This window comes from Microtus ochrogaster, chromosome 7, assembly GCF_000317375.1.
Source record: "Microtus ochrogaster isolate Prairie Vole_2 chromosome 7, MicOch1.0, whole genome shotgun sequence".
NCBI lineage: Eukaryota > Metazoa > Chordata > Mammalia > Rodentia > Cricetidae > Microtus > Microtus ochrogaster.
In genome coordinates this window covers 47,692,375-47,696,207 of record NC_022014.1, presented here as the reverse complement: position 1 = coordinate 47,696,207, position 3,833 = coordinate 47,692,375, and the positions used below count along the sequence as shown (strand labels likewise).

The window sequence follows — 3,833 nt, the reverse complement described above, 5'->3', positions numbered from 1 at the left end:
CTCTCTCTCTCTCTCTCATTAGTCAGTCAGCCTATCCAAACCAGCAATTGAGAGACCTTGTCTCAAAAGCCAGAGTAAAAGGCTCCTGAAAAACAACATAAAATGCTGGCCTCTGGCACACATTTGCACACACATGCACAGACATACACATCAAACACAGATGCAAATGCACACTCACACTGAAATACTAATAATAGAAACCCAGAGATGCTGTTTGACATTTGCCTTGTTAATTAAACTGCAAGTATTGGCCATTGTAAGTTTTTAAAATTATTATCACTCTATTTTATAAACAATATTTTTATTTTACATAGCAAACCCAGTTCCTTCGCCCTCTCATCCTCCCGCTCCCCACACCTTTCTTCACCTTCTCCCATCCATCCCTCAGAGAGGTTAAGCCTCCCATGGGGGGGTCAACAAAATCTGTCACATTACTTGAGGCAGGCAAGGCCCTTCTCTTTGTATCTAGGCTGAGCAATGTATCTCCTCATAGGAAAGGGTCCACAAAAAGACAGATCATGCACTAGGGAAAAATACTGGTTCCATTGCCAATGACCCCATAAACTACCCAAGTCACACAAGTGTAACCCGCCTTCAGAGAGCCTAATTTGGTACTATGCTGGTTGTCCTGCTGTCAGTCCCAAGTTAGGGAGGTCCCACTACATCAGGTCAGCTGTTTCTGTGGGTTTCCCCATCATGGTCTTGACCACTTTGCACAAATTATCATTCCTTCCTCTCTATTACTGGGCTTCAGGAGTTTGGTCCAGTGCTTAGCTGTGGATTTTTGCATCTGCTTCCATTGGTTACTGGATGAAGGTTCTATGATGATAATTAAAGGAGTCCTAATCTTCTTACAGGGAAAAGGTAGTTAAGGCACCCTCTCCACTTCTTAGCTGGGGTCATCCTTGTGGATTCCTTGGAATTTCCCCCTTGTCAGGTTTCTTGCTAACCCCATAATGGCCCTCTCTATCAAGATACCTCTTACCTTGCTTTCCATCTCTGTCCTTCCCCTATCTTGACCTTCCCAAACCCTCCTGTTCTCCTCCTGCCTCCCCTTGTCCCCTCCCAACTCTGCTTCTACCCTCCATCTGTCCCATCCTCACACTCAAACTTTAATCAAATCTTGTCTATTTCCCCTTTTGGGGAGATCCCTGAATGTCTCTCTTAGGGCACTCCTTGCTCCCTGGCTTCTCTGTGATTGTGCTGTAGGTTGCTTATCCTTTCTTTATGTCTAACACCCACTTATGAATAAGAACATACTGTATTTGTCATTCTGGGTTCGAGTTACCTCATTCAGCATAGTTTTTTTTCTAGTTTCAGCCATTTGCCTTACAAATTTCCAGATGTCATTTTTTTAAAACCACTAAGTAGTACTCCATTGTGTAAAGTGCCATGTTTTCTACATCCATTCATCGGTTGAGGGGCATCTAGGCTTTTTCCAGTTCTGGTTATTACAAATAATGCTGCTATGAACATAGTTGAACAAATGTCATTGTGGAATCAGTGAGCATCCTTTGGGTGTATGCCCAATAGTGATATTGCTGGGTCTTGAGGTAGATTGATTAGAATATTCTGAGAAACCGCCGTACTGATGTCCAAAATCGCTGTCCTAGCTTGCACTCCCACCAGCAATGGAGGAGTGTTTTTCTTACTCCGCATCCTCTCCATCATAAAATGTCATTAGTGTTTTTGATCTTAGCCATTCTGACAGGAATAAGATGGTATCTCAGAGTTGTTTTGATTTTCACTTCCCTGATGGTGAAGGATGTGGAGCAATCCCTAAGTGCATTTTGACCATTTGAGACTCCTCTGTTGAGAATTTTCTGATTAGATTTTTACCCCAGTTTTTAATTGGATTATTTGGTGTTTTGATGTCTACTTTCTTGAGTTCTTTGTGTATTTTGGAGATCTGCCCTATGTCAAATGTGGAGTTGGTGAAGATCTTTTTATCAACATGGACAGCTTCCTCCTGAGTGTGATGGCCTATGACCGCTATGTGGCCATTTGTCACCCACTCCACTACACTCTGATGATGAGCCCCAGACTCTGTGTCCTCCTGGTGGTCCTATCATGGGTCATCACAAACCTGCATGCTCTCTTGCACACTCTCCTCATGGTTCGACTCACCTTCTGTTCCCACAATGCAGTGCACCACTTCTTCTGTGACCCATATCCTATCCTGAAGCTCGCTTGTTCTGACACCTTTATTAATGACCTGATGGTCTTCACTGTGGGTGGAGTGATATTCCTGACACCATTTTCTTGCATTGTTGTTTCCTATGCTTACATTTTCTCTAATGTCCTGAAGATGCCCTCTACCTGTGGGATAAAAAAAGCCCTGTCCACATGTGGGTCTCACCTCACTGTGGTCTCTCTCTTCTATGGAGCAATCCTGGGGATCTATATGCGTCCTTCATCCTCATACTCACTACAAGACACGGTGGCCACTGTCATCTTCACTGTGGTGACACCACTGGTCAATCCCTTCATCTACAGCCTGAGGAATCGTGACATGAAAGCAGCCCTAAGGAAGATGGTTCTCAGATGCTAGAATGTGAGATTTAAGAGCTGAGAGGACTCCCGGACACCATGCATCTGTTTATTTTTACAGAGAAAAAGATGCAGAGATAGATTTAATGCACCACTTTTCCTGTGGATAACACCAAATGATCGTGGTTGTGTTTGTTAAGCTCAAGTTGGCTGATTCTCATTTTTATAATTTGTCATTTATGAATATGATTTATTCTGACAGGCTCGTTTAAAAAAACAAGAAACACTAGGACAACTGGGTGTGTTGTGATTTGAGATGGTCCCATCCAATCTGTTTGATACCTGCTCCCACAAAGAACTGGGACTTTCGCAGCACTTAAAGCTGATCCCCCTTCTCTCTTTCTCTTTTGCCTCTGATGAGGAGCATCCAGTTCACCTGCTAGTGGGTAAATGGAAAGTTTTCCTCTGTCCCAGGCTTAAGCATGTCCTCTGCATTTCGCAGCTCAGAATGCACCCTTTGCAGACCCTCTGCCCGCTTCTGCTCTGTTGGCCTTTTCCTCCTCAGCATGGGGAATGGTCCATTGCTGGTGCTACTCTGGATGGACACTCGAATCTGGGGACAGTAAGCAAAACTGCCTTTAGAGGCAGAGGATATGGTGGCATAAAGGTTTTAAAGAAACAACATAAAACCAAATCAAATGCAGAATATTATTTGAAGGTGTGATACATTTATTTATTTTGTGGAACATTTGTTTAATGATGCAAAAGGCGTGTTGCATTTGTTTAATTCTGTGAAGTTGTATTTCTTTGCCTGTCTACAATACTTGATTGGTCTAACAAAGAGCTGAACAGACAATAGCAAGGCAAAAGAATGCATAGGCAGGGCTGTCGGGCAGAAAGAATATACAGGAGGAGAAATTTTGAGGAGAGGGTCAAGGATGGGCAAAAGAACAGGAGAGGAGGACCCTAGGGGCCTCCCTGCAGCCTCACAGCCAACCACAGAGAAAAAGTGAAAGTAAGATATACGGAAGAAGAGGAAGAAGCTCAGAGCAAAAGGGAGGTAGGATAATTTAAGTTAAAGAAATCTGGCTAGAAATAAGTTAAGCTAAGGCAAGGCATTCATAATAATAAGCCTCTCTGTGTATATTTATTTGGTAACTGGGTGGGAGGTCCCCTAAAAAAGAGTAAAAGAGCAAAACAAACTTAAAAACTGACTACCATCAAATTAGAAAATTATCCAGCAAGGTATGAGGATTTGCAATTAACCAATAGTAATCAACAGCTTTCATATGCATGGAAAATATCCAGTTACAAGCCAGAGTGGGAAAGGAGAACACACTTAT

The 3,833-nt window shown here is 42.9% G+C and overlaps 1 protein-coding gene across 1 annotated transcript in view; it reads left to right on the top strand.

Annotated features, from left to right (window-relative positions):
* LOC101991081 (olfactory receptor 1E1-like) overlaps nt 1-2,551 on the top strand; it is a 6,650-nt gene extending 4,099 nt beyond the window's left edge. The window contains exon 2 of the mRNA XM_013347068.1: nt 1,908-2,551. Within this exon, the coding sequence (XP_013202522.1) occupies nt 1,908-2,551 (644 nt within the window). The remainder of the gene's footprint in view (nt 1-1,907) is intronic.
* The last annotated feature ends 1,282 nt before the right edge of the window (nt 2,552-3,833 follow it).